We start from the raw sequence: 27727 nt of genomic DNA on the forward strand, positions 1-27727 counted from the left end.
AAAGGATGGACTCTGTCACTGACATATTGGTCTATGGATATGACAGACTCTTAGAGGCACTGGAGAATGTCTGTGTCTCATGATGTCACATTTCCAAGATCATATGACAACTTACTTAGATCCTAGGTTGCCCACTTCTCTTGGGACTGGAGCTTAGTGTGCAGAGATTCAGTCATAGTTCCTCCCATGTCCAGGTCCACCCATTCTATGATGCATAGGAAGCTATAGAATCCCAGAATAGGCAGAGGTCTCCAGGACTCCCAAAATATCCTAGTAATGGGAGTCAAGAGACCTAGGCATCAAGCCCTGCCTTTCACTGCTCTCAACTAAAAATAATGCAAGTCATTGTTTTCTCTTCCATTTTCATTGTCCCTATCTACAAGATGGGTAAAACAGTCCCTGCCCTATCTCTGTGGGCCACTCAGGGCCACTGAGAAGCTGAAGTATGATCCCTAGGAAAGCCTTAGGAAATGCTGGTCATATCACAGCAAGCCATGGTACTCAAGAACCAAGAGAGCCCTGATGTTCTCTTATTTTCCTGTTCCCAGTTCTTTGCCTTGCTGTCTCCTCTTCTGGAGATGTACTCCAGACTCCAGACTGCATGGCTGGCTCTTTGTCATCATTGATATCTTTCAGGATCCATGCTTCTGACCTTTCCATGTTACTCTCTACCTTTTCTCCTGACCTCTTCATTCCTCATATTACTTATTATAAGCTCACTTTTATTAGGCACTTATTTAATAGCCGCATCCCCCATAGAATGTAAGCCCATTGAGGGTGATGATCTTTGTGGCTTTGTTGGTGATACAATTCTTCATGTGCTAAATGAAGAACAGATAACTGCATTCTTTCCCTGAGACAGATTTCTCTCCATTCTGAAAGGTTTGGAGAGAATATTCTCTCTTTCTGCTCTATAACAGAACTGATGAACTCTTCCCCTTTTGTGCTGTTCTTGGGTAAGGGGCCCAGTAACCCAGAGTCCTCTCTCTCAAGAGTGTGCAAGGACTTATCCTACTTCTCAGTTAGGCTACTCACCAGAAGACCAACCTCTGGGAGCACAAGGGAGATGTCTTTTTTCCAGAGAAGACTTTGCTCAGTGTTTTGTTTTGTTTTTGTTTTAAGTGGTATTTCTTTCTACCCAGAGATGACTCTACAAATACAAATACATAGCTCATTTGGAGCCAGTACTACACTAACCCAAGATGATTTTCTCTTACTACTGCTTCTGAAGTGATGGTCTCCCTGCAGTAATGGTTGCCCCTAAAGCTGCAGGGACAAACCACAGGAGCAATTGTCTTACTTGGGTGCAGATCCCAAGAGGGAGAAACTACTTGTGGCTGTCCCAAAAGACAGAGTGACAACCATTTAGAGGGCCCAGCTTGGACAAATAAAAACAGCAACAACCACTTGTCTCTGGTTCTACGGTCAAGAGCAAGTCCTCTCTCTAATCTGCAAGTCAAAGATGACCTCTAGGAGTATTTTTGTCTCTGATAGTCTAAGAAAATTTTGTCTCATTATGGCTTTGATGAAGTTGGAAAAAAACCAGGATGCCTACCCACTAGAATATCAGAGACACTATGGGGGAGACTTGTGCCCCTGCTGGGGCAGGCCAAGACTCTGGGATACAGTCAGATGTTACACTCACACTGACCAAATGAGAAGACAATGAAGACAATAAGCATGGAAAACAATGAGAGAGGTACAGGGCCAGCACCAATATGGTGGCACGCACTGCAGATGGACATTCCATTCCTTTAAGTCTACAGTTATTTCCTCTTTATTGTTGATGGCTGAGAATGTACAGGAAGACCTTTATCCCAAGCTGCTTTATTTCCTTTGTTGGGCACAGTCATTCACAATTGCCCCCAAAGTGGGCTTTGACCATCTTGTTTCTTGGATATGATCAACATTTGACCTCATCAAATCCCTGAACAGAAACACAAGAGCTGTATGCCCTCAGCCTCAACTTGTTGATCATTCTCAACCTCAGTGAGTCCTCACCAAGAGAGTGCACCGGGAGGGAGCACAGAACCCTGAGTGACCCAGCCCCCCACTCCCCTTTGCCCACTCCATCTCCCAGGAGCAACTCTTTTCTTAAGAAAGAACCCACAGAGCTCTTTAAAGAGGGAAGTGTACTAAAATGTCAAAAAGCTAGGACTAGGAAAAAATGGGGAAATACAATTGTCAAAGCAGTCTGACTGCAAGCAAGCCTGCCTGGGTGATGTGAAGGTAGTTAGGCTCATGGCCGGCCCAGTGGGAGACCTGCTTGTGTTCCTTTGAGGGGCAGAGGACAGCTGACCGCTTGTCCACAGGATGCGGTTTGATAAATCCCAGAAATGAGAGGGTGTTTTATAGGAGAGTAATTGGGCATAATTCCCTTCATGACTTGGAGTCAACAGGCAGCGCCCACAGCTGGCCCTAACTTGGTACCATCAGTGGCAAATGCTATTTTCATGGCTTTTTATTAAAGACTCTATGTTTTTGAGGAGACGTCATAGACACAAAAAAGGGTATATTTATTGATATGTTTAAAATATAGGTTTTTAACTCGATTCCTTAGCCCTTAAAAACAAAGTAAAGAGACAGACAGATGCAATTATGTTCTGACTGGTTTCTTCCAGCCCGCCCAATGGGAACATTTGTATATAGTTCTCAGTGGCGCTGAAATCTGCTTAGGAAAGCAACAAGTCCTTTGTTCTGTTGACAACAGTTATTACAATTAATTCATTTTGTGATTGGTACTTGTGCTGAGTGACAAGGTGTTATTTTACCTCAGTAAAAGTTAAAGTGGTAATACCTACGTGCGCAGTAATGTCGTGGGCTTGCTATCACTCAGGGGAGAAGAAAGGCTGGCTGCGGGGGCCTGTGTGGCTGCTGTCCTCTGAGCACCCCACCTGCTAGTCTGAGATGTGAGGAAGGTACAGGGTTACTCTGGAAAGTTTCTGCCTGCAGAAACCTGGATTCGGTTGCCTGAAAAGTTCTGCAGAAAGGTCCAAGGTCCAAAGATGACTTGGAAAGAGGGTGTCCAGAAGAAAAAAAAGAAAAAAAATGAAGGAAAAACATGAGCAGGATAGCAGGATTTGCCACAGGGCTGGCATCATTTATCCACCCTGGAATTTCATTGAAAACCTGGGTTTCTCCTACCTGTGCAGCAGGATTTCTCAGGCATGGTACTATGGACATTCAGAGTCAGACAAGTCTGTGTTGTAGTTGTCCTGGGTTCTAAGAGTTGTTCACTCCCTGGGATGTTTGTTGTGTAGCAGTGGAAGATTTGGGAACTCTTCTCTCACTCTGATACTGTCTCAAGTTCTCTGAGAGCCTACCTAGCCCACCTAACCCACAGGCAGGGAAGTAAGGTAGGTCTTGTCACAGAGTCCCCACAGAAAAGAGCCCTGGAGGACGATGCACATTCAGATCCATCAGGATAGCATGGGTAAAAGATAATGCCAGGATAAGGGGACTACAGACTTCAGCAAGGACAGTGCCTTGGTCCCCATTTCAAAGATCATTCTCTCTGACAATCTGAGGTGTCCTTTTGACGAGGATAACTGAGAAAGGATGTTCTCTGGTTATAAAGTCTAATCTCCCTTACCAGAGTCTTAAGAAGCCTAATATAACAAATACCACAACACAAAAATATGTTTGAGTGACATATACCTCTACTTATGACTTCAGTATGACTTACAGGAACTTAGTAATTACACAGTGGTCTTCCAAATATTCTGGCTCATTGAGTGCTCCGGTGGCTGGCTGGGTTCTGGGGGAGTACAGCCTCCTCTCTGTATTCCTATTGTTTTGCCACATGGCTCCCCACTTTGCTTCCTTGGGTAACTACTCTAAATCTCATCCAAGAAAGGTGCAGAATGGGGTGAGGCCATCAGGTTCTGGGTGGATTGTCTCAGGAAACACCTAGAGAGTGGCCACTGACCCTGAGGTACAGGGAGGTGGAGGAAATCCTCCTATGACTTGTCTCCCAGGACTTCCTCTTTAAAGCAGTCCAGTTGACTTTCTACAGCAGACGCGCAATGACAAAGTCCCAGGTCCTTAGCTGTTTAACTAGAGCCCCAGTCCAGGGTTGAGGACCAGTCAACCCCACTGCCCCAGGCAAAAGGCTGACTGCTGCCAGCCATTTTCATCAGGACCTGCAAAGCAAGGCTTGACCTACCCTGGACGTCCGCACTGGAAAGCCATTGACAGGAAACCCTAGAAATTCTCCTAATTTTTTTTTATTAGCAGTATTTATCACCTGCTCAAAATCAATTGCATATTTTAAATTAAAACAAATGACTGTTTCTAGACTAATCAATACTTGCATCTTTGCCTTTTAATAACTAAAAAGTTTAATGTAAAGAAATCTTCTTTGTTCACATCAATTCTGTTTTAATATAATTCAATATTTAATAAATATAATCCTCTTTGTCTGTGTGGAACAACGTCATGAAAAATGCAAAAGACTTCATGGGATCCAAGATCTCGTGAGGTAGAAAATGTTGCTTCTCCCCCATAAGCTCCTAGCTGCCCTGCCTTTCTCTCCTCCTGTGATATCAGGAGCTGTTTATTCCTATTAAGTCTAAAAAAAGGGTTTATATATTTAATGATTCTAAAACCAGAATGCTACCTACTATCTGCACAATTGCCATTTTATCTCTTTAAACTTCTCTGGCTTGACGTTTTTAAAAGGGCAAAAGCAGAAAACCCTTCTATAATACCTAATTTGTACATCTGCGGTTTCCCTCTGACTAGCTCAGGCACCATATGTTTTTAATTATCATAATAGCCCTAAAGAACCTGTTCGGTGGGAAACACATATGATCCTTTTATTACTGGTTTGTAATTTAAACAGTTTTAACAGAAAAGGTCTGGCTATAGGGGAGCGCTGGGCTCAAAGGCCTAAGATCCCAGCCACCGACCTCTGGAAGCTCAAGTTCAGATCCCACCCACCGAGGGAGACCTCCTTCCTTCTGCCTGACAGCGGTAATTGGTCACATGTGAAGCAGCTCCGAGAGACCTTAAAAGACATAATCTGGGATCACCAGTGATGCTGGGTTTGGGGCAGAGCCTGACACCATGAGAATAAGGTTAATAAATATTATCCCAATTTGACCTCTGCTGCTGTCACGGTTGGGGGCTGGGTCCGGAGGCTGGGCCCAGGGCCACCCACTCTCCATCACCCCCCACAGGACCCCGGGGAACAATTGCAAGGTGAGAGGTCAGGTTTCCTTGAGGCCCTCTTGCTCCAGGGGAAGCAGGAGAGGACAGGTTTTTGGTTTTGTTTTGTCTTTTCCTGAGGCTGGGAAATGAATGACTAAATATAATCCAAAGAATAATTGATTTGCAGACTGTGAAATGGAAGGGATCTTGAGGTTGTCAGTGTGTCTTTGTCACTTGTAAAGAGGAGAGGACACTGAGAGCCTCGTGGTAGGTCCAGTACCACCTGGGTCGCAACCAGCTCATCTGGTCTCTGGCATGGCCCAGTGCTGCCTGTTAAGGAATGGAAACCCCTAGCTCCATCTGGGGTTGGGATGACTGCCTGGAATTCTCTCTCTCTCAAAAGCCGGAGTAACCAGTTGGGAGGCATGGGTTATGTTTATTTATTGGTTGGTTGCTTGGTTTACTCTTGATCTATCTCAAAGGACAGCTGACAGCACAGGACAACAACAGCAAGGTGAGGGAGCCATTCGAGGCCTCCGCTGCCCCTGGTTGACTCAGTTTCCTTGTCTACTTGCTAAGAAATTTTAGGTTAACAAAGAAGCATCTCTGGGCCCCCATATCCCCATGCCTAAAATGAAAAGAATAATAATACTTTTACTTCATGGGAGTTTGGAAATTATGGGGAAATGCCCATCTTCACCAGAGTCACGATGCCCCAACTTATCTGGCTTCTGAATGAAGCAAAACCTTCCAGTTGCAAGTGACTTCTGGGTAACCTCCCAGGCACCCAGGATGTGGGAACAGCAGGCATTCGGAGCAATGATTAAGTTCTCCTCCAGGTTGCCCAAATGCCAAGCCTGAGTCCACTCAGTTGCTAGGCAAGTGACTCTCTTCTCTATTGCTGCTTTGTTTTTATCTCCAAATAAGACTCTGCGATATTGTATTACTTTGATTTCTGTGTTTTTTAATTGGTAACCAAATCCTGAAATTGAAAATGCAGTATAGCAGACCATTGGGGTAAAATACTTGATAATTCTAGTTGCTACTCTCTACTGAGCCTGTGCTTTTCCAGGGGATCTGGCCTGTGCAGCTCAGTGAATTCCTCTCCTGAGCTCTGCACAAAGGTAGGTGCATAGACAACGAGCTGAGGTTCAGCCAGGCTGCTGTAACAGAAAGGTCATGACTTGAAAATTCTGGAGACTTTTCCACAGAGCAGAAGAATCACAAGGTGTAAGTAGCCAAATATCTCTTGGCTTCTATTTTCTCATTCATAAAATGGGTCTGGCATCAGATAAAGTGAGTTTGGTGATGCACATGTGTCTGAGAACCAAGATGGGCCACCACTGGACAACCCACCTGCCTGGAGGGTTGGGAGTGAGGCTGGGAGCAGGTCCTGTAATAAGATGAGTCTCCCATGCATCCCATCTGCTCTCCTTATTAAAGAGGCTCTCTCTGGATCAGATGATGGTACAGGCAGTCATTCGGCCTACCCTTGAAGAAGGAGAGCATCACAAGCCTACATCTGACTCCTTGGTGATCCTGGAAGACCCAGATGAAGCCCTCTAGTAACTTTAAAAAAAGAAACAGGATGCCAGGCATGGTGGTCCATACCTGTAATCCCAGCATTCTGACAGGCTGAGGCAGGATCACTGCAAGTATGAACCCAGCCTGGGCAACTTAGCCAGACTCTGTCTCAAAATAAAAGCAGGGTGGATATAGCCCAGCGTGAAGGCCCCTGGGTTCAGTGTCCAATACCACAGAAACAAAGGAGAGGAGGCCTCACAACCCCCACCCCAGAGAGGCTGCCCTTTCGCTGTAACAAGAAGAGGACCAGATGGCCTTCCTCATTTGAGCTGTCAGCAAGTGACCTCTCGAGTCAACACATAGCAAGTGCATCTTAATCAGAGGGAGACCTTCCTGTCCTGACCTACCCCTCAAGGAAGCCAGACCTTCTGAATCACAGCCTGCTTGGAGGAGCTTCAGGGGCCACAGGCCCTGCCAGGCCCGGCCAGGCTCTGCCTGGCTCTGCAGCTAGTAGTGACCATCTCCATTCCTGCTCACCCAGTGGCAGCCCAGCCCTGTTGCCCAGCCCAGCCCAGGCTGGAAGGAAGGCGCCTCCAAATTTCCAATCTTGGGAATAATAACTCACATTACTTCGATCCCATCTGTACCCAGAGAAGGCAGAGCAGGGAAAAAGAGCATAAAACACGAAGTTCCCACAGACAACATCTGTCTTAGTGCAAACAATGGACCATTATCTTGTAAATAATTCTGATTAAGCTGCAGCATTTCCTCCTGAAACTAGTGCTGGGGAGCAAAGCTGGAGGAGGGCGCAGCTGGAGCTCCGGGCCCTGGCCACCAGGTGCTGTGCTGGGAAACCTCACCTGACCCCGCAGCATCCTCACCAGGATGCACAGAACACTCTTCCCACCCATCCACCAGCAGAGAGGAGGTGACAGCCAGAGGGACGCCTGACCCCAGCTCCAGGCATCTCCCAAAACCCCAAAAGGATCTTGATTTCTCTGCCTCCATGGCCCATTCTCTGTCTCTGTGTCTCTGTGTGTCTGTCTCAATCCCTCTCTGTCTCCCTCTGTGACTGTCTGTCTGTCCGTCTGTCTGTCTCTTTCTCCCTCTCTCCTTTCTCTCATCCTTTCTACTCTTTCCTTTCCTCCACTCTTTCCTTTCCTATCTTACTTGTTTTTTCTTTTGTTTTCATTGTCTCCACAGGGCTTCCTGTTCCTCTTTTTTCTTGCCTCTTTTCTTACTCTCCTCTTTAAATTTCTCTCCTGTCTACTCCTCTCCCTGGATCTCTGTATGTGCACTTCCCCAGCTTTTGAGTTTTCATTCTGTCTCACTCCTTGGTCCCCTTTACCCTGGGGCCCTCTGTAGTTCTCTCTCCACCTACTTGAAAGGTCTTTAACAGGTTCTGGGTTTTCTCAGGGACCCTCAGCCTGAGGCCAAGAAATCCTAAAATAATTCAAATGAGGCTAAAGTTATTCACATTCATTTTACTCACTTAAGAATACATGGTGATCTCATTTGACAGATGAGAAGAGTGAGACAATGAGACTAAGAAATTTCTATGTGAAGATATTCATTTCAAAGTAAAAGCCAAGCACTTAAAGACTTCACCCTTGGAGATAGTACCTGCTGTCCCAAGGGGCTGGAGGTATTACCCAAGAGTGATTCTGAATGGCTATGGGGACTCCGAGGATGGGAGATGAAGAGTGGAAAGGTTACAGGTCACAGGTGGAGAAGGTAACTCTCTCTGTGCCAAAGCATAGAAGATGCAAGGTGGACACAGGGTCCTCTTTCCTTCAGTTCTTATGTCCCTCCCAGTGTGAAATACTAGTTATGTGTGTCCAGAGGAAGTGTCAGGAACAAGACATGCTGGATTATTAGACTGGAATCTGCAAAGTACCTAAGGAATTCTCAATCACTGTGAAAAGCCGTACCTTCTCAAACCCAGTGGTGACAGCAGATTGGAAAGAAAAAAAAAAAGCTGTCAAATAATCACCATTTTCTTGCATTCCCAGGAAGCCAAAAATCCAGTTTCACTAAATTCTTCATTTTTTTATTTTTTTTATTTTTATTTTGAGATAGAGTTTCACTGAGTCACTGAATTGCCCAAAAACTGAGATTCTCTTGCTTCAGCCTCTCAGAGTATGGAGATTACCAGTATAAATTATTGTATCCCACCACTTTTTTCTATCTTGACTAATTTTCAGAATTAGTAGAGAAATTTCTCAATGGTCTTTCTGTGATGTAATAAACACATCTCCAAGTGTTGTCATGCCTGTGCCCTGTAATGGTAAAGGATTTGACTACCCTGAAACCCTGTGAGCTGTGGGCCTTGGAGACATCAGCATGATACCCGCATCGTGGGCCCTGCACTGGCAGAGTCCAGAAAGTCACTTGAAAAGTCAGGGCTAGATGAGATCATGAGGCCATAGAACTTGAGACCTACCAGGCCCATAAGATAACATCCACGCTGCCCCTCCTTTCACTGTTGGAGACATTGTGCTCAAAGATGAGAAGTAAGCCGACCCTAGGCCAACCCTCCATCCTTTTGTCTTGAAGCCCTCTGCCAGGCTAGAAGTCTGCGTACTTTCCAACATCTAAGCACGCCCTTCTCACAGGGTCTATGGAAGACATGTGTCTGTTCTCATACTTGGCTCTAGCAGGTCTGTGACCTTCTACAGTAAGCCCAATGTTCCAGGTGTTGGGTTCCCTCCATTTGTAGGGTCACTGTTGGTGCCACAGCTTACTGGGCTTGCCAATTAATCGCCTCCTGTTCACTTTATCTGAGAACTTTATGTGATGAAGAGAAGGATGCTTGGCCATGGAGTGAGCTGGAGTGGCTCTCAACCACTCTGGCATACAGAACTGGTGGTAAACAGCCCATGAGGAGTTCTAAGGGGAGCTCCATACAGATTCTAGGAGGGATAAATCCCCTGTCCACTGCAGTGGTGATCATCTCACAAACACTCCTGTATTTCCCTTTCCCAGTCTCCTCACTTATGCTTCTAAGAATTGCCTCCAACATCAACTACTTGCACCCAGGTCTTCATCTAAAGATCTGCTTTAAGGCGACCTACCATTTCACCAAGCTAACCTTAGAGGACTGAAAAATTAATGGCTCTTCTCCTTGACAAAAAGAGCTCAGCATAATCTGGACCTCCATAATTACCCACCCACAGAGGCCACTCTGCCTCATAGACATACACTCACCTCCAGCCCTTCCCCACATTTCAGGTGGCCTGTCCTTGTGGTCAGCCCAGCTCTTCCCCTAGGACATACAAAACACTAGACACCCAAAAGAAAACCCACTTGCCCATCATATGAAAAGAGCAATAATTTACTAAATTAATCACAAATTTGCTCTCCCTGCTTGGTTGCTTTCTCCTTTTATGTGGATAATTGAGAGCATATTATGTTAATTTGATAACAACAGAAGTTCAAAAAGAAAACTTAACCTTGCGAGCAGTGGAATACCATTAAATGGGTGTGTCTGGACAACTCTGCAAAGAACATGAAAGACAAACTCTTCATGAAGCCAGCCCATGTCTGGGTGCACAAATGGATATTTTTGCTAATGAAATAGCTGTGCAAAGTTCCCCAACTTTAACCTTGAAAATGTGCATTGTTTGCTCAAGAGGCAGAATGTGTTCATGCTCAGATAATATTGCCAATGTGCCTCTATGTATTTAGGAATGTAATTTAATCATTTTGAAGTTTCTTGGAGAAAAACATACCATACATATGCAATGATTGTGTCCCAAAGTTTAGATTTTCCCCTGCCAGTTGCCTAAATTTCATTAAAGCAAATACACTTCCAAATAAGTGTAACAAGAAGTAAGCTTGAAGACTCTCTTATTGCAATGCACTTTGCTCTTATTTGGCCTCTTGCATATTATGGCCTATTGTGTCACAGATACCTCCCTTAAACCCTGATCTGTATGGTGGGAGGACTCTGGGAGTCTCTTACATACCACAGACCAGTGAATCATCCATGCTGGGAAGGATTTAAGGTTGTAAAGCAGGGCTGGTGTTTGCCCCAAGTCTGACTCCAGACAAGTGAAGCTTCTTAGAACCTCATGCATGTTGGGTGAGAGTTTGGAGACAAGAGACACAAAGGAAGCTACAGGAAAGAATTTCCAACCCCATGCACAGCTGTGGAATGATGCTCATTCCAGAGGCCTGAATCTACTCAGCTCTCTCCCAGACAGCAGACAGGATGCTCCCAAGAACATTCAGTTGGTGAGAAGGGAGTTGTTATCTTGAAGTGGGAAGGAAGAGAAGGAGAAGGCTGGGGTACAAGGGGAGTGCAGGCGATGATGATGTACGTGCCCTGAAATGAGAGGTGGGGAGGAGGCTGAGTATGGGTTCATAAAAATGGGAGAATGAGAATCCACAAAGGTCTCTTAGAAGCTTGAGAAGCGCCCCCTGGGGAGCAACACAGGAAACAGCCCCCTGCTTTGGGAGTGGAAATGCTACTCAGTCTCCAGCTTATGGTCCCTGCTAGGAGGATTGGGCCTTCCTTCTGGAAGGAAGAAAGAATAGCAAATGCCTGGATATGGGACTCCAGGGCACCTTCTGGCTGTCAGCGCAAGGGGCTGGGTGATGTGCTCCCCTTCTCAGCTCCTTCCTCCCTGCTGTGCACACCCCTATCCCATTCCCAAGGTTAGCCCCTCAGGTACAGCAAGGGCCCTCTGACCCCATCCTAGCTGACTCTCCAAGTCAGCCAGTACAGTGGTGCCGCAAGAGTTTGAGAGAGTATGCAGAGGGGCTGCAAATGATGAATAACTCCGGGGACAATGTTCTTAACCCCAGGCAGAGGCAATCCAGAAACAGGCTTAGATGAACTGACCTTCATTTTGTATCCCACTTCCCTTGGCCTGGTCCCCTAGATGTAGGAGACATGAAAAATAACAAAGGTACTTTCTTGGAGTCCCTCTTTATGTGCAAACTCATCTTGTACACTGGTGGCAACTGACTCTGCTCAGATGAAGCCACGTGAATTCAAGGCCTCAAGCTGAGGTCTCTTCTCTTTGCCTGTCCACAGCATTTGAAATCAGTTGTTCCCTATAAGAATGCATTATGGCTGTGCTTAGCTTCACCTCCATGGGATTTGCCAACTGTTCAGTGCCAACTGTCTAGGGCACTGAACTTTAGGAAGCAAGACATCTTCTTTAAAATCCAGTTTCTATTTGGGGCTTTTATTGAATCTCAGTTTTGAATCTCTCGTTTTTCATCTCTTTCCCCAAATAAGAGGAGAAAAAAGGATATACTGTGCTATTTAGGCTTCAAGTCATCATGACTTGAAGAGCGATTTCAAGAGAAATATTGATATGGAATGGGAAATCGCACTCAAGGCCTAAGCACCTACCTTTCTAGGCAGGTGCTGTGCCACTGAGTGACATCCCCAGACCCTTGGAGGGAATATTTCAATCAGTCAGGGTGATGCAATGTCCTGGTGCTAATGCCATGGTTGTTGCAATGAATATTTTCTGCCTTCCTTCCATTATTGAACCCTTAATTTATTGGGAGTACATTATGGTTTAGACCTAGAATGTCCCTTAGAAGGCATACGTGTTCAGAGGTTGAGCTTTTGGAAGATGTCTGGATCATGAAGATGCTATACTCATCAGTGGATTAATTCACTGAAAAATCCACAACTAATTGTGCTGATAGCAGGTGAGGCTTGGTCCAAAGATGGGGCATGATATTTTCCTTTCTAGCTCCTCACATCTCCCTGTTTCCTAGGCACCATCATGTGAGCAGTTTTCCTCTGTCAGAGCCAGACAACTATGGACTGAATCCTCTAAGAACTGTAAACTCAGGTATTGTGTCTCAGCAACAGGCAAGTGACTAAGACAAGGTCTGAATGATGGACATAGGGCTTTGGATTCTATGCCCCACCCCAGGACTGGTTAAATAGGAAGCAGAAATATACACAGAATTTAGAAGTTTACTGAACAAACCAAGCAAAGAAGCTTGGAGACAGTGTTGAAATCGTAGGATCTAAAAATCCAGCTCATGGACAGGCAATTCAAAATCAGGCAATACAAACAAAAAGAAATTTCTTTTCTTCTGTATCCCTCCCCAACAGGAGACAAATCAGGGGAAGGAGAGGGGAAACACAGGCACAACAACAAAAATCTCAGTAGGGTAAAAATGTCCCTGAACTCCCACTAACTCTGAGGGTCTTCCCATAAAACAAAACAAAAAAACCCTACCCTTCCCAGGATGAAATGAAAATGTTAAGGTTTGCTGCGTGTAAGTTTGGTGTGAGCATTTCGTTCTACATCTGGTGGGTGCGGTGACCTGTAGACCTTATACCCAATTCCTCCCTCATGCAAGGGCCTGCAAGTGATTGTGAGCTTCAGACACCTAAAGGTCACTAGTACTGAGAGATGGAAGGTGTCTTCTGACGCTCGTCCACCCCTAGCCACTCCACCCAAATGGAAAAGCCTTTACATGTTTGCATGCTTATGAATTGTTACTTGCACCTAAACATGGAAAAAATGTACCAATCATTCCCAAATGCCCTGTCATGGAGACTTCTGACAGAGAAGAATGTCAAGGGGCAAGGGGCGTGTTGTGGAATGAATTAACATAATGACTCAAAACTGCACTAATGTTTCACAGCTTTTTTTTTATTAGCAATACCAAGATAAGTTATTGAAGCATTTTTAGTATTGTTTTACATTCCATTCATAAATGACCTAACTTGTAACTCAGCATACAGCACACTTAAAGATATAGTTTGACACTTATTCAGAAAGCTACAATTATGATAACTTACATGCCTTCATTACCAGGAACACCTTAATATATCTTCTAATTACTTCAACAATACTCTATTCCAAAGCACATGATAACTCAGTACAAGTTTACACATTTTGCTTCAATCATCATTTTTTTTTAAGTTGTGAATGTCAAGGTGCTTTTCACTGGAATTTTACTGTCATCTGTTCCTGGTTAATATGACGACCTGACACAATATTAAACTAGCAATGTTTCTGCTTAAATACTATGGAGAAAGATAATTACTGCACTTTTCTGTAGTCTTCTAAAAGTGTTACAAAATACAGGACAATCAGACACAAGCAGTAATGCCCACAAGACCACCGCAGGGCCCACCTCAATAAGATCAGATGAGCTGGTAGAACAGATCCCCAGCCAGTTTATCCACAGGTAAAAGGACCTGCCATTGATCCACCAGCATTTGTCACTCAGTATTTATGTCTTTGAGAAGATTTTCTCTCCTGTACAAGTTAGGAAGCCTGCACAATCCATGACTAATAGTGGAACATATGGGGCAATATTTTTAGCCTCCCTGATTCCTTGCTATATATACTGTAGGTTGGGGTGCCATGTGTATACACATACCTATGCCAATAGTAATTATTTATTCAACACACATATGTGTATACATTCTTCTCTTGACTTTACATGATTAAAAGCTGCAGATAACCACCGAAGAGCACGAACAGACAAGGGCAAGTCCAGATAGACCGACTAGGACAGGGGGTGTCACTTACCTGCAAGAAAACGTTCATATTCATTAAAACAATCCAATAACCACATAGGCTAGAGGCATTTGAAAACAGGGGCAGGGCCACATCTCCTAATTGTTTAATGGAATAATGACAATAAAGCAATATTTATAAAATTTGGTCCTTCCGTCTCTGGCAAAAGCAAGAATAGTCTACATGATTAGAGCAGGTTGGCAATTAGACGTAGAGGTGCTGTTGATCAGTGCTAAGTAATAAGAGATAATTACTACTTATTTGAAACCTGGGCTTTGCACACATTTGAAAATGAAAAAAAAAAAAAAAAAAAAAAAACAGGGAGAAAGAAGGAACTCGATTCTTTTAGCTGCTAACGTGTGGCCTGAATCTAGATGTCATTTCCAACCATCCCCTCCATTCAGCAGCCTAAGAAGATAGATGCCAGAGCTTAAGCCAAGGGAATCTGGTTGACTCAACGTAAGACATCTGTGAGGCCACCCATCTGATTTAGACGGTGGTGACTGGGTGCACTTGGAGAATTTGCATTTTACCAGAGACATGAGTTTTGAACACTCTCCCTTTTCTCAAAATTCTCCTCCTTCCTAACCAATTTATTAAGACATTACCAGGAAAAGATAATAAATACATATGCATATTTTGAACCAAAGAGCTTGGATGCTTTCTCTTGTCTCTCAGACTTGATCCTGGGCAGTAGGCATCATGTGATCCAAAGAGAACATGAACACAGCAACCAACATTAATGCTACCAGACTTTTCTCCAGCTTCAGAGGCACTGTTGATTCAGACAGTAGCTTTTGGAGCCAAAAATATGCAGCAAAAGGAAAGGAACATAAACAAGGCTAAATGTCACCAGTGTTTGCCGACTTACAGACACCATCCATTTGTTTGTTCTGAAATGACGAGTGGACCATTTGGCAAATACAATGGTATTCACACAACAGTTCTGTCATCCTGCAGTGCAAACGACATCACATCAGTGGCATTCCCATTTCATTTAAAAAGAGAGAAAGGGAGCAGGAGAAGAAAGCCAAAAGATTTCGGAAAGGGCTGCCATCCAAAGGAGCTGCCTCTTTGTCAAATGTGCTGTGCAGAGCACAGCTCTGCTTGAGGGAAGACGAGAGGGGTGCTGATTTCTGCAGGGATCCTACAGGACATTGCCTAAGGTTTAGCTCATCAGAGTCAAAGACAAAAGCTCCGTAGCCAGTTTTAAGGCAGCAAGAGACAGAGCAGACAGAATGGGCTGATGATTTGCATCAAATTGCAAAGTTCTACACTTAAGACTTCATAGCAGGCCAAGTTGTCCTCCCTGCTAGAGGCTGATGTTAGAATTTACACTCACTATGACTGGGAGCAGGCAGCACTGTGGAGGTCACTGGGTAACCTGTAAATGATCAAAGAGAGAAAGGGCAAAAGTGTGCTTTCCCCACAGTCTTTCAAGCCAATCCATGTAAGAAGCAGCTCACAGAAAAGAAGAAAAAGAATCACATATTGGACTTTAAATGAAGAAAGATAGTGCCCAATAGATACCCCCTGGGTTCTCCACATTCCAAGATTAATTGCCTTCCCTAGGGCTGGCTGAATACTTAGCATGAATTCCCACACAGTTGGTAGACTGGCATTTTGTGGTCTCTTCCACTGGCATTTTTTGTTAAATTTAATCTTTTTTCTACTATAGGACACACTGGTTCCAGGGCTACAACTTTGGTTGTCCCATAAGACCAAAAAAGTACCAGTTACCACAGACACTGCACCCTGGCCTATGCTCATGGTATCTACACATACGTGCATTCCATTCTGAGTGTTTCAAATCACTCAGCCAGGGATCCCCTGGGAGTCTCTCTAACTGACCATAGACCTTTGCTATTTCTCAATCAAAGACTTGTTTCCTGCCCCCTAAGCACTTGCATTCTATCAGGAATAGAACTGAGTAGAAAATGAAATGGTGTGACCTTTGGGATGAGACATCATCACAAAATTGCCAGAATCATTTTCAAAGCTAACTTTCCTAGGTGCCAAGAAATAGCTCCCAACAATGTGGCATTCCATCAGACATGATGGAATCAAATGTGCTTCTAGAACACTAATGGCAAGGAAAAGTGATACTTATTGCATGCTAAAGGGACTATCACAACTAAAGATGTCTGAATGTGGGCATCATTTCCTCCAACAGCTACAGGCAAACACCTCTGCAATGAGAAGAAAGCTCAATTGGAAAGCACTGATTCAAGTTCCTCAGATCTTATTTACATCTGTCATCTTGTCTCATTCCTACATGTCTGACTATCTGTGAGGAAGCAAGTTTACACAAAACCCAGGCAGAGCTGTGTGGTCCTCTGTTTTTGTGTGTACTTTGGCTGCTGCTGGTGGTAGTAGTGGGGTGGCTTTGGACCAAGTGTTCTCCCGGAAGTCTTCCATGCATACAGAGAGAGATATGTGGCCTTCCAGACACAGGTGTTCTGTCTGGAAAGTATCTTTGGCATTACATAGCAAGAGAGAAAGCCCTGTATTTGCATAGGTCCTCTGTATGAACTCACTATCCAGGGCAACAATGGGGACACGTTTCTGTGTTTCTGTACTGGGATGATCACAGGAACACATCTTTCTTTACACTAGAGTAGGCAAGCTATGACCCGTGGGCCAATTTGAGCCTGCCCACTGTTTCAGTTCATGCAGGTTTACTGGAACACAGCCATGCCCCTTCACTTGCATTTTGTCTATGGTTGCTTTGGTGTTATGATCCAGCACAGAGGAGCACATGGACCACATGCCATCCAACTAAAAACTTACCCTCTGGCTCTTCGAAAAAGCACTTGTTGGGCCTTGTTTTATATAGTGTATCTGGGAAAGTAGTGAGTGTATTCAGCCTGCCTATGATAGAAATCATAGGAGGAAAAAGTTACATTTTAAGAGTTGAGTTTAGTTATGCTGCTTCATCTCATTACATGTTTTTAGTGAAGAGAATGCACTGGGGTCTATCTTTTGGTGGGGAAAGAACTTTTCAATTTTATGACTGCTACAGAAGCTAGAGGACCATTATTGAGTGGCCACAGGAGAATCTGGGTTAGAGAACCAGTTTCTGAGAATAAAATAATTGAAACTCTTGGCAGGTTCCTGCTGGTGGCCTTGCCCTCTCGTTGGTCCTTCCGGTTGGTCGGCAGCCACTGCACAGGGCCTCACCCCACGATCACATGCTGATAGATTCCCCTTGCTCTGCTGGGCTTTCCGGAGTGGTGGCAACTCCAAGGCAAAGCATCTCAGGGAAAAGGAATTGTGCTTTTCTCCCTCCCTGCCTTTCCCTTAATCTGATGAATTTTCTTGCATCAATCCTACCCCTGGGGGCTCACCAAAGGACACAGAGCAAAACCTGCTTATGAAACTCAACACAGCAATTCCACGCCCTGGCCATCTGTCTCAGTTTCAAAAAGCAAGAAGAAAGGGTGAACTGTTTGCTTTTCACATGTACAGGGTCTGGGGTGGAACATGATCTTTGTTCTTCCCATGTAGCCAGTCCAAGATGCTTTGCAGACTGGCCTTTGTATTGACTGCAGGCACAGTGAAACTTGTGCCTTCCACACTCACTTGGATTTCTAAGCTATCTGCTGACCAACACATCCATTCTTGTTTCTCAGACTGGGCAAAGGCCTCATCTGTCTCTCCTAGTCAGAGGGTATAAATTTTGCTATGCTTTCTTGGAATCCTCTGTCATATGTTCCAGATATGCTAATGTGCTACCTTCTGTGGGGAGATCTTTGGGAAATTCATGCTCCTGATCTCTGTAGTGGCCTATGCTACAGGCCTATGCTACAGGCTGAGGCAGCCTCTTCCATGTTGGCTCCCTCTTCTACACTGGAATTAGAAATGCACCGGATATGAATAGGCAAAGCCCATTGGCCAGGACCTTAGGTCTAAAAACTAGGAAGGAGAAATGCAGTGCGTAAGGGAGTACCTGAAACTACATCCTCCAACAGAAGAATCACCTATAGATTTAGGTTGAGAAGCCACATGTGCCAGCTCTCCAGCAGGTGCTACAAGGATTGCTGAGATTCTTAGGTGTCTATCTGATTAGAATAAGGGTTTACTGATGTTTCTTCAAATGCTTTTCTTTCTTAAACAGAGGGATACAACTTCTTCCCCTGTTTCCAGGGAAATCTAAGTGAAGAGTTGGGCTTACAACCAGACAAGAATCAGACTCCAAACTCTGAGATGAGAAATATAAGGAAAAAAATCTTTGGTTTCACAATGTCCTACTTTTTGAGGAAGACAAGCTAGCAACCTGGCGGACAAATTTGAAAACCCATATATACTTTAAGTGGAGAAGGGAAGAGGGAATTCATGGTAGAAATATTTTATTCTCTGTGCCAATATCATTTACACCCTTGCGAAGTGAAGCCAGTAGGGATTTGAAGCTTACAACTGCCACTTGTGCTTTCTGCAATGCTACAAAGAGAGCGAACTAGACTCTTTGTGAGGGGGATTTCATCATCTAGGATATTTAACTTTTCCTCTGAGATATTAAATATTAGCAAAGATGACTATGCCTGGCCTTCTGTGGTCCTGGGAGACCATGACAACTAGTAAAAACATGAAAAAAAATTGCAATTATGCTGGTCCAGATAATGGGCAGGGAAACGAGAACTATATAGGGCTGGGCCCATCCTGTCTAAGAGGACAGGGTCTTCCAGCCTAAGAAAATGCAAAGGATGGGAAAGGATCCTCCTTACCTGCTTCCAAACTACAGCGAAAGATGCAGAAGAAAAGAGGCCAAGGGAAATGTAAAATCCATATGCTCTAAAATAGGCAGTTTATGCCAGGGTTAGTTTTGGCATTTTAGATTAGAGGGACCTGGATGCTCTATTAAAGAAGCACACAGTGAGCCTTCTTATCCTGGCTGGTCTGAGATGCTTCAGCACCTTTGAAAGAGAAGCACCAAGACCAAGCAAAGTTTTTGTACAGGGAGTACCCGGTGCAGGGGCAGCTGCTGTTTGGGGAAGCACCTACCAGCATGGACGCAGAGGGCAAAAGCTCACAAGACCAAGCAGGCTGCTTGTGTTGCCTCCCCCTCCACCCTGCTTCTTCAAGGCACACAGCCTTCTTCAGCCTTGATAGGAAGACAGAACATTAATAGGGGTAATACGAGCTCATTTTAATAATAATGAGCTTATGTGCATGCCAGGTTTTGATCTTTTCTGATGCATGGATTCCTGGCAGAAGCTATGGTCCTACTAGGTAGTTGAAAGAACTGAAAATAGACTTTAAAAATATTCCCCAAACAGCAATAAAAAGCAACCATCCCACTCACAAACTTAAAACAACAATGAATGAGAAAAGATGTACATTTTTGCTCCCCTAGAAAAGGGAAAATAAATTGGACTGACATAAAGTCCTTTTCTTCTTCTTTTAAATATTGTTTTTAACAGCTTCTAAAGTAATGAATTGCATGTCGCTAAAAATAGATCTGGGGGTACTGGTTAATGGGGCCTTGTGAATCACTCAGCATAAGAAACTGTCAATATTTTTTTGAGCTGTCAGAAATCCATTTAGTGATTTTTTTGACAATTCAGAAATATTTCCAACTGCTTGATCCAGTTCTTAGTGAATTAGAAAAGGAGTGGGAAAATGAAATACATCAGTTTAAATTATGAACCCAGACTCTAGCTTCTGGAATTTTGCTCTGTGCTAAAAGAACTATCAGGATGCTGAGATTCAGCGACATTCCCCTTCCCATGTCCCCTGGCTCCCTCCAGTGTCTCTCTTTTCCCTCCTCCCATCCTCCTTCTGCCTTCCTTCCTTCTCCTCTCTTCCTCCCTACCTTCCTCCCTCTTTCTTTTCCTTCCTTCTTTCCCTTCCTCCCTCAGATGAGATAAAACTATACAAATCCATTCATAAAGATGGAAATGGCCATCTGTCTCTAGTGAGAATATTTGGGGCTGGTTTCAAAGGAAATAATACACTGAGCTTCCCTTTAGAGTCAAGCTTTCAAATGAACATCTGGGTACCAAGAAAATGACACTGATCCTCTCTGTCCACCCCAACATTCACTGGATCCAAGCTTCAAATGTAGGGTTACATTTTAAAATCTGCAATGGCAGATTTTGGGGTAACCATAAAGAAGTATCCATTTGCTACAAGATCAGACAAGCATAAATCCAAGGCACACAGGGTCACAACACTGCTCAGCAGAGACTTCACAGTGTACATTTCTTGTTAGAAAGACAGACAGACAGGTAAACAGACAGACAGACAAAATGCAACAGTAGAAGGCCAAAGTCACAGTAAGTGCCATTTGGTATGTCTAAAGATGAATTAACAAGCATCCAAAAGCATCTCCCTATTTGGACAGAGGTTCATTCTCTTCCTATATTGTGGTTAGCAGGATGATTTAGTATAGTCTCACTCAATAAAGGAAAATTTTAGAAAGCAAATTTGGCTTAGCAAAGCAGTAAAGAGCTGTTTTTAGGCATCTTTTGCATGAGTTGAAGGTACTGAAAAGTTTGCAAGTTACCATCTCTCTCTTTGTTTTGTTTTGTTTTTAAAGTAGTTTTTCTTCCCCTTCTCAATGTATGGATGAAAACTAGGAGAGGTTTACACGGTGAGACGCCACCCTCTTAGTCACCCCCTTTCCCTTGCTGTCTGTACAGGCATTTGAGAGCTCTATAGTGTAGATTAAAATATAAGAGTATGAATTTTAACACTTCTAACTGAAATCGACTTTTATGATTGTCTACATTGCATATACAACATTGGGGTTTTGGGGTTTTTTTCCTTTTTAGGTTTCATTTGAAATTCGCTAATACAGAAGTCTACCTCATTTTTCAAAATACTTCACTTAGCACTGATGTTTTGGGAAAGGAACTAAAGGAAGAGGATTCTAAAACTTACCACACAAGTCTGGCCTCTTGATACATCCAGAATTTGCTGTGCTACTTGCAAGTCCGTTAAAGGCTGCTAAGCCATCGGCGCTGTAGGCCCTGAGGACCGACAGCATGTTCAGCGGCTTCTCCAGGCCAGCAGGACCCCGCTCTGGCTTGGGCAGGCCCCCGGAGGGGTCCTGGGCAGGAAGAAGGCCTGGACTGTGCCACTGCTTCTCCGATGCTGGGGCTAACGGTGAGACAAGTCCCTGGACCGGCTGGGGGGTGCTGGTGGGCAACAGGCTGTCCCCACCATCACTGTTGCTGTCCTTGCTGAGGGCAGACAGGGGTTTGCTGCTCACCACTTCCGGTTCAGTCTCCAGGTCCTCCTCGTCGTTGTTCTCTCCCTTGGAGGAATCCATGTCCTCGGAGGAGGCGATGTCTGAGAGGTCATCAGCAGTGCTCTTATTTGTGGTTTCAGGGATCAGGATCGGAACGTCATCTTCAAGATGGGTCTTCCCATCAGGATCCTTGCTGGGGCAGGAACTAGAGGACCCCGAGCCAACCATGCCTGGGTAAACACCAAACTGCTTGTAGAAGTCAGGTGGGAAATTACAAAATGCAGGGTCCACGTGGCTGGGCCACGGGCCACTCTTCTGGTCCCCCAGAGTCTCTTTGGCCTGTCCCTGGGCCATCTTGTCTGGCGCAGAGTCCAGTGAGCCCATGGTATTGGAAAGGCCCATCTCTTTATTTGATTGTACTGAGGGCAGCAGGGCCATCTTACTGGCCTCTCGTACCTGCTCTTTGCAGTTGGCTGTCCCCACAATGGCGTGATCTTTGCGTTTTGCTTTGCCCAAGTGGTTGGCCTGGAGATGAAGGGCCATGAGCTCCATGGAGGAGGTTGTGAAAGCACAAAACAAGCAGCCATGCCACGCGATGCTGTCTTGGACTGTCACCGAGGAGCCTGGGAGGGAGGCGGCATCCGGCCGCACTGACAAGTCTAGAGGCTCGTACTGAGATTTCTCAGACTTCCTCTGGGAAGACTTACCACTGGGCTTCTCCTCACTGCCTTCATGGACTTTCATGGAGAGGGGATCAGAGAGGGTTTTGTCCTTCATATCCTTCTTCTTCAAGGAACTGAGGACAAAGCTGTCCATGAATGCTTGTAAGGACCCTTGGAAATTCACACCGTTGCTCACGATGCTTTGATAAGCTCTTCCGATCTCAGAGAAGTGAGTACTCTTGGAAGGAAGGTCGGCCCCTTTCAGGGTGTCTGGAGGAGTGTCAGAAGACATACCAGTGGCCTGCCCAGAATGATCTCCAGAGGAGAGCACTCCTGATGTCCACTGCTGAGAGGCAGGGCCACCTCTGAAGTCGATTCCAGGGAGACCTTTAAAGGCCCCCCTCAGGATGTCCGGCCTGATAAACAAAGAGGCTTTGCTGGACATCTCATCCTTGTGGTCTTGGTTTGGGGGCTGTCCAGACAGTGGGCCAGCTCCATTCTGCCGCTCACGGTGGTGTCGTTCCAAGTGGTATTTTAAGGACGCTGACTGGGTGCCGGCATAGTCACAGTGAGGACATTTGTAGGGTTTCTCACCTGCAAGATTTTGATATAAGAGAAAGCAAAAGTGTTTATCTCATTGAAGAGTGCAGAACAAGGCTAGAAGGATCAACATTTGTTCTCTGCAACAAAGCAGCTCAAACTAATAATTAGTTAGAGAACAACTGTTTTTTAATAGAAGAATAATTTGTACTCTTAAGGTTTTCTAATGATTTTGTACTATTTGGGGCTATTCAGGAATGACATACTATCTACACACAATTAGCTATCTTTTTCTTTATCTAACATGTGAAAACGGCTGTAGATTTAAAAGCTATGATTATGAAAATTAAGCATAATAATTTCAACCACAGTGATCATTAAAAGTAGAAGTTTAAAAAGACAAAGTATGTAACAAATGGGTGGTTGCAATATTTTGTGTATACAATAGCTCTAAAATTTGTTTAAATTATACACATGGAAACCATTTTTAAACCTAAAAATTTTATGGCACTGTTACGCAAGACTGAAATGAATGATTTAAGTCTTGCTCTGCAGTAAATCATGGATATAATTAGCAAATGGCATACTGCACAAGTAATTTATCATTATTTGGAGGGCACCATTCCAGACGGGCTCAGATATCTGCAGACCTACTGCATTGTTCCTAAATAAAGAACTATAAATACCGATTCTATAAAATATTAATACCATTACAGTGCATTATGATTGCAGCATGTAAAGACATATAGTTAAGATAAAAAGCAGTCAATAAAACTTAAAAGAAAATGAGTAATAAAAAGGTACAAAATATATTTAGTTTCTGTATTTGAAATTAACATTATCTACTGGTCTTTGTAGTGCCTTAAATTTGTACTAATGGCAAACCTAATGCTCCGGTAGTAAAATGTGTAATTTACCTATAATAAGCGCTTTCTAGAGAATAAAAATAGCTTTAAAGAGTGTTTTAAAACATATAAGATAATTTTCATGAATTAAATATTTATTTAAATTCAACACCCAACTTCTATTGTTCTTTCCACGATGGAGAGAGAGATATCATAACAGACAGCTTACATCTGCTGGCATGGTAGGAAAGAAGAGGAAAAGAAGATAAACAAATGTGAATTTAAATATGTTCCAGGAATTTTTTAATAATCCTGGGTCTTTTCTAGACTTTTCAACCAAAAAGCCCTCTGGAAGGACTAGGAATTGTGACAGTCCCAGTTAGCTTATTCACAATAGCACCTTGTTACTATCTACTCCCTCTACACACACACACACACACACACACACACACACACACACACACACACACACACTTCCTCTGTTCTATTGTAAGACAGACTGATCTAAAAAGCAACAGCAAATCAGTGGTGAGTGGTGCATTCTGAAAACATTTCACTGTGTCTGCTCTCAGTTGATGCCATAACTCTCAGTCCTTCAGGCCTAGGGAACTTGGGGGAATTTTATAAATTTTGTAAACAAGAGAACCATAAGTCCAGGTTCTGAGCAAGGGACACAGCCTATCATCTCTGGATGGTACTCTGGACTTCATCAGGAAGCTAAGATCTCCCTGGAACCCTTCTTCAGAGAGGTTTTTCTGGTCTGGGAAAAGGAGCTATCTGGGAGTCTACTTCTCTAATCATAATTTCAAAGATTGCAGTGGGCTGGGTACACCAGTGATGTGAATGTTGTGGAAGACTATCCATTTTGAGAAAAGGTGCAGAACAATTTCAGGGACCATTTTCACTCTCCTTGAATTTCATCTCTGCATTGAACTCAGATCCACTTCAGCCACTGATACTTAGACAGGGAATCAACTCTGGAAGGGACACTTTTGGATAGTGGATGTCCTAACAGACTCAGTTTACCTGGAAGTTCAGTGGCCAGGTGCAGCAGAGGTAGTCCCTAGAGCTAAGGGGGTAGGTTTGGGCTCAGATCTGGACATCCAGGCCAGAAACTGAGACCCATAGGTCAAGGCAGCCCCTGGGGGGGGGGGGGCTCCAGGACTAAGAGACAGCAGAAGTGAGGCCCGCAGGTACTGGGGAGCCTCAGGTGGCACTGCACAAATGCACCTGGAAGTGATTAAGTGCATCTGGCAAAGGGACTGTAGAGAAAGCCTGGGCCTTCATTAGCAGGAGCTGAAGAGGGAGAATGTGGACTTTCAAGCCCAGGCCTGAGGGAGGCAGGGGTTGCATCTCTTGGTGGGGACCACAGGGATGCAGAAAGGATGTGTGTGTGTGTGTGTGTGTGTGTGTGTGTGTGTGTGTGTGTGTGTGTGTGTAACAGGGCCACACATCTGAACTACATCCTGGAGAGGTAATTTCAAACTGCACTGTGCTTCAGAACCTGTAGGGGTGTTTGTCACAGCAGGAGATCTGGGCTCCTGTGGCAGCAGTGCCGGTTCCTAAGTTTGTAGGGAAGAACAGAAGTCAGTGTTTGTAGCAAGAGTCCCTGGTCATTCAGGTGCAGAGGCTGTAAAGACTGCACTTTGCAAAACCAGCATGGAATTACTTGAGGAGCTGGAAAAAGTACTGAGGTCCAGCACCCTTGTCTCCCCAGATTCTGAGTTAATTAACCAAAGATATCAACTGGAGTTTGGGATCTTTATAAACTCCTTAGGTCATTGGTCACTGTACCCTGGGTAGAGACTACTGCATGCTTTTAGCAGGCTCTGGGGCATGGATTAGCAAGGAAGACAGTTTAGATCCCAGAAAGTACTTAGGGAGTCTGGACAGGGGAGTGGCATCCCCGTGCTCTGCTAGACGCAGGACCCCAATCTTAGGACATCTGCCTTCTCGACCTGTAATGTGAGGGCAATGTGCTCCCCAAGGCTTTATGCTAACTCTAACCTCATATCAAGGGTAGGCACTGTGACATGAGTCTATAATCCCAGCACTGTAAGAGGCTGAGGCAGGAGGCTAGCCAGTTCAAGCCAAGTCTGGGCAACTTAGTGAGATCTTGACTCAAAATTTAAAAACTTAAATTAAGTTTTAAAAAGCTGGGGATATAGCTGGGTAAGGCTCTGGGTTGAATCCCCAGTATGTTATTGTTTAAATAAAAGCTAAATGAACTTTGCTGAATATACCAGACTCATGTGTACACACATATATGTAACCACATCTTTGAAAAAACAGATTCATTCACACAGACTTGGACTGGATGAACCAATGAATGTATGAGTTCCTCATACCTACTGAGCACTGTTCACTGTTCACAGCATGGTGGCCCTGAGTAAAAGGGCCCAGAGACAGAGCTCTCCCTCCTCTCCTCGCCCTCAGAAGACACTTACCATGTGGCTAATAAAGCAAGCAGAATTCGTACCTGTACCTACACACAACATCGCAGCATGCAGGGGCACAGATCTCATCACTTATTTCCCTGCTCTTCAAAATTCTGAGGTAGCCTGTGCCCCCGCTGGAGAAGAGGGAAAGAGCCAGTGACCCAAACTCTGGGACAGTCCTGTCCTGGCTTTGGCAACTCTTCTGGTCCAGGCCTGGTGAATCACAAATTTTCCAAGGTTCCTTTGTTTGCACAAGATGTGCAGAGTGCTTAGAAATCCATTTTCCCACCCTCCTCCATCTCCTACCTGGTACCTAAAGAGATTTGCTTGGGTGGCTGCTTCCTGTCACTCTGGTTCCCCAGATAAATGTGCCAGAGTGACGTTCCCTGGGATAAACTTTTTGGATTTATGGTTTTTAAAAATAAAAAAAGTAACCTCAATCTTAATTTCTTTCTGTAATCCCTAAATGATCTGAATAGCCACCTGGGTCTTACAAACTCTCCTCCCTTTCCAGAGGTTCTTCCCCAGTGAAGGGCATAGGAACATGCCTGGACACTGAAGCTAGCTGCTGTTGGGGTGCAGATCTGCTGGTCAAATATGGGGATGGAAGTTGTCTGGCTAAGTGTGCCCTCCAGAGGCTGCTGAGCAGCCCAGTGGCTTTCATTTCCACTGGAAGCACCCAAGCTATTCCCCAAGCATCCTTTCCCCAAAATGACACATCTTGGAGTGCTCGGGAGGCCAATTTCTCACAAAATTGATGGTTGGGATGGGTAACAACTGAGATGAAAGACCTATCAGCAAATTTAGCATGCTCTGAGACGTGGTCAAGCTCTGCTACTCCATGCAGACAAATGCTGAGTCCACCTGTGCTGAGCTGCTTTGCAATCAAGGTCACTGAAAATGGACACACTCAATAGGCCAAGCCCTCTTGAATGACTCTGACAACTCTCAGGCTATAGGCATCGCCAGCCTTCTGCAAAGAGCCAAGAAATGAGATTGCCCAGCCCCTCCCAATGGAGGTCAAACTCTGCCTGAGACTTGGACTGTTTATTCCTGTGTTGTGGCACAAACAACCCAGCCCTGCCAGCAGCTCTGTCTACTTGAAATATTTGCTATTTAGGCTGAAAATGACTCTAAATCTTCTGGGGGGATCCCTCAGGCTGTCTTGAGCTTTCAGGGGGTCATGAGTCCTCGAGTCACCTCTGTGATATCTTGGAGTGTCTGTCCTTATATCTACCAATTATTGTTCACTTAGGTGCCTCAAGAACCAGGCAGATCAGCTGAGCATAGGAAACAGTGGGGCAGGGGAAAATGTTTCTCCTAGAGAAAAGACAACTCAATTTTAGCCAACTGTGGACATCCAGAGCTCTGACTTTTTTCAGAAAAGTCTTTGTGAATCTGTGTGTGTGTATGTGTGTGTGTGCCTGAGTGTGTGTACCAAGGATTGAACTCATGACCTTGCACTTGCCAGGCAGGCGTGTAAGCCATTGAGCTAAATCCCTAGTCTCTAGAAAAGTCTTTTACTCCAATGTCTGCATGCAGTATCTGCATTCTGAGGAATCACTGCCTACTTCAAAATTTTTTCATAACACTGAGAGAGCCACAGTAGCCAACACTTGGAGACAGGCTCTGGAAAGGCAGCTAGTTTGAAACTAGTGGCTGGACAAGAACATGCAGGAATCAAAATTCACCAACTGGAGAAAGCAGGTAAGAGCCTTGGTGGTCTTCTACCGGGAACCCTCTCAAAATATTCTAAAAGCTTAAGACATGGTCCAAATAATGCATTTCCAGAAAAAAACTATTGTTAGAAAATGCATAATATTTTTAAATAATCAATTTGTCATCTAGGGAGACTATAAAATCA

The 27727-nt window shown here is 44.5% G+C and overlaps 1 protein-coding gene across 19 annotated transcripts in view; it reads right to left on the minus strand.

Annotated features, from left to right (window-relative positions):
* Znf536 (zinc finger protein 536) overlaps nt 1–27727 on the minus strand; it is a 432561-nt gene that overhangs the window by 129495 nt on the left and 275339 nt on the right. For 12 of the 19 annotated variants that reach the window (XM_063253420.1, XM_063253411.1, XM_063253418.1 and 9 more), the window contains one exon: nt 21069–22633. In XM_063253420.1, the coding sequence (XP_063109490.1) occupies nt 21069–22633 (1565 nt within the window). Of the gene's footprint in view, nt 1–13289; nt 15571–21068; nt 22635–27727 lie in introns of those variants that run through there. The other 7 variants (XM_063253424.1, XM_063253423.1, XR_010048780.1 and 4 more) reach the window with 6 other exon arrangements.

The sequence above is a fragment of the Cavia porcellus genome, unplaced genomic scaffold (genome assembly GCF_034190915.1).
Source record: "Cavia porcellus strain 051 isolate PalLab524CR breed Dunkin Hartley unplaced genomic scaffold, mCavPor4.1 scaffold_7, whole genome shotgun sequence".
Lineage (NCBI taxonomy): Eukaryota > Metazoa > Chordata > Mammalia > Rodentia > Caviidae > Cavia > Cavia porcellus.